At 37.5% G+C, this 2,710-nt stretch overlaps 1 protein-coding gene across 1 annotated transcript; it reads right to left on the bottom strand.

Moving 5' to 3' along the window:
* Window positions 1-370: 370 nt before the first annotated feature.
* Window positions 371-1,406, bottom strand: LOC309960979 (RNA-binding protein 3-like). The gene has a single exon (XM_082837996.1). It carries the CDS (start codon window positions 1,336-1,338, stop codon window positions 868-870), a length of 471 nt encoding a protein of 156 aa, XP_082694122.1. The 5' UTR covers window positions 1,339-1,406; the 3' UTR covers window positions 371-867.
* Window positions 1,407-2,710: the final 1,304 nt, after the last annotated feature.

The raw sequence follows: 2,710 nt of genomic DNA, 5'->3' as shown, positions 1-2,710 counted from the left end.
CACTTTTTCCCACAAGCTGCTTTCTTGTAGCCAACAGGCATCCGTATTTTCCATGTCCCCAAAGAGCTTTATTTTAATCCTGATAATATCATCTCAATTATTTTCATCATAGCCACGTTTTGTGAATGATTTCTGCCTATAGTCCTTCTCTTGACCAACTTTATATCCTTTTCTAATCAGCTTTTAATCTTAACACCAGAGTAACACAAAACCTGGATTCAAATCCAAATCTATACTCTAATAGCTATTAGCTGTGTGTCTTGGGTGACTAACTTACTATGCATGAATCTCTATTTCTTATTTTGTAAAACAGGAATAATATTACCAACATTCCCTATAGAATTGCTTTTTTTTTTTTTTTTTTTAAGAAACTTCTATATAATCAAGGCAGAGATCTGGAGTAAAAAACACCTCTAAGTAATCATGTTCTTCATTTCTTATAGTTACAGTCAGAGATTGCTTCCTAATCATAATTAAACATTGTGTTCAAAATGTTCCTAGATGCACATTATTTAAAAAAAAAATCAGTCTGGCCAAACATTTTTTGCCAGAACCAACATTCCTGAGCCGGAACTAAAAAACTGGTAAAAAAAAAAAAAAAAGGAAACAATATCCAGACTCCACAAATGTCTCAGAATTTGTCTTTAAATGGGAGAAAAATTTAACAAAAAAACACACGGAACTTTCTGAAAGGTCTTTAACAAGCTACCTTGGGAGCTCTACTCAAAAAAAGAAGTTGACGTAACTAAAACAGATGTTTCAGTGCAGCTCCAAAAATCTTTATAAATACAGCCATTTGGAGGGATGGTCCTGGATCAGAAGAAGTTTTATTCCTTGTGTATCTACATTAGGTGTGCATGCCTCATCTCAGTTGTCATAATTATCCCTGTAATTTCCTCCTGAGTAGCGGTCATAACCACCCTGGCTTCTGCCGCTATAGTCTCTGGACCTTCCATATCCATATCCATATCCTCCAGGTCGGCTATCATACCTGCCACTTCCATAGCCCTGGTCCCCACCACCTCTAGAGTAGCTGCGACCACGCCCATAGGCCCCAAAGGCACCCCCTCTTGTTCCCCGGGCCGACTTGCCCGCGTGGTCTACACGGATCTGACGACCATCCAGAGACTCTCCATTCATGGCTCTCATGGCATCTGAGGCATGCTCTGGATTGGTGAAGGTGATGAAGCCAAAACCCCGGGATCGCTGAGTGTCCCGGTCCTTGACAACAACCACCTCAGAAATAGGTCCGAAGCTGCTGAAGTGGTCTTCCAGAGCCTGCTCATCAGTGTTGAAGTTGAGCCCTCCCACGAAGAGCTTCCCTTCTTCAGAGGACATGGCGGTAAATTCAAGTCCTGGAAATTAAGTAAAAGGCCGACGAGACAGCTACCGCCAAGAAGCCGAGAGACTGGGCTAGAATTGCTTTTACTGAGTTATACATTAATGTTTCATCCTTAGCTCTTAGTGAGGATAAGTAAATTTGCTACTAACCTTAATCTGCTATTACATTTATATCAGGTATGTTATTTGTGATATTGACCATTATTATATACTCAAGCTGCCTTACAAATAGAAAAGTTTAACAAATCAATATGTTTTCCCAAGGGTTTTTTCTTTTTTTTTTGTCATATAACTGATCACTTTTGCTCCCTCTAGGAAGCTCTTATTCCTTATGAGCCAAATTTGGGTCAACTTTACTAACTTAGGATACTATGAAATAGGTAATTATGTTCTAATTTTCTTATTGGTCTCAATAGTGTATGCTATATTTTCCCTACCCTGATTTCTTCTATTCATATTTTTCTACAAGCCACTTGGTGAAACATGTCAGGGTAAGGATTTGTAGATGAAAAATTGAATAGGTAGGTGCGTAGATAGGTAGATCAGTGAGACAAGTATTGTTACTAACTAGTCCTGGTTTTGTTCATACTATTATTTAGACTTGAAATACTATCTTCTGTCATCCAAACCTATGAAAATTATGTCTATCTTGCACAGCCAATCTATTCTACCCTCTACCTACTCTTTTTAACATTTTCTAATCCTTGAACTAGAACTGCTCTCTTTCTGCTGACCCTCACATCACTTTGTGTGTTCTTCTGTGGCAACATTAATCTTACTCCTCTGTGTAATTCAATCTCTGGTTATTCTGGGTCTTTTCTAATTCTCCTGTCCCATGTTGTAAGTTTTTAATGACAAGGGTACATGTTCTAGTCATTTTTATAACCCACAGTGCACTTAGCAGAGCATGTAATTGATATTCAACAAATACACGTTGAATTTTATTAAAATGAATTTGATGTGAACTTAGACTTTAAAGCTACCTCAAAATTTATTCAAACTACGTGTATAACCCAAACATAAATACCATCTATTTTTGGATATCTGGACCCAAAAATAATGTTTTCCTTTTATTAATTTCCCCAAGATTAGGCAGAAAAATTTTAAATTCTGGTTTCATAGGTGGCCATGTACCAAGCCATATTATATTTACTGCCTTTCTGATCTTTGAATAAATAAATAACATGATTAGTATGGAATAAAGTGAGAGTAACATGGGTGGTAGAAAAAATGAGCATAGTAAGCATAGTGAGAAAAGTGAGCATAGCCAGACAAAGAGCCAGTACTTTTGTAGGGAGCAGAGTAAACTCTGGAACACAGAGACTGAAATTTAGACTGTGGAGCTGTATCCATTGTACAATGATCGGAG

This window comes from Leucopleurus acutus, assembly GCF_964270905.1.
Source record: "Leucopleurus acutus genome assembly, chromosome: 4".
In the NCBI taxonomy this organism is placed as follows: Eukaryota; Metazoa; Chordata; class Mammalia; order Artiodactyla; family Delphinidae; genus Leucopleurus; species Leucopleurus acutus.
Note: the sequence above shows the minus strand (reverse complement) of the source record. Positions and strands in the feature narration are given on the sequence as shown.

Bases quoted from the DNA above. Each gene is read 5' to 3' on its own strand.
- LOC309960979 (XM_082837996.1), bottom strand. From the start codon at position 1,338: ATGTCCTCTGAAGAAGGGAAGCTCTTCGTGGGAGGGCTCAACTTCAAC.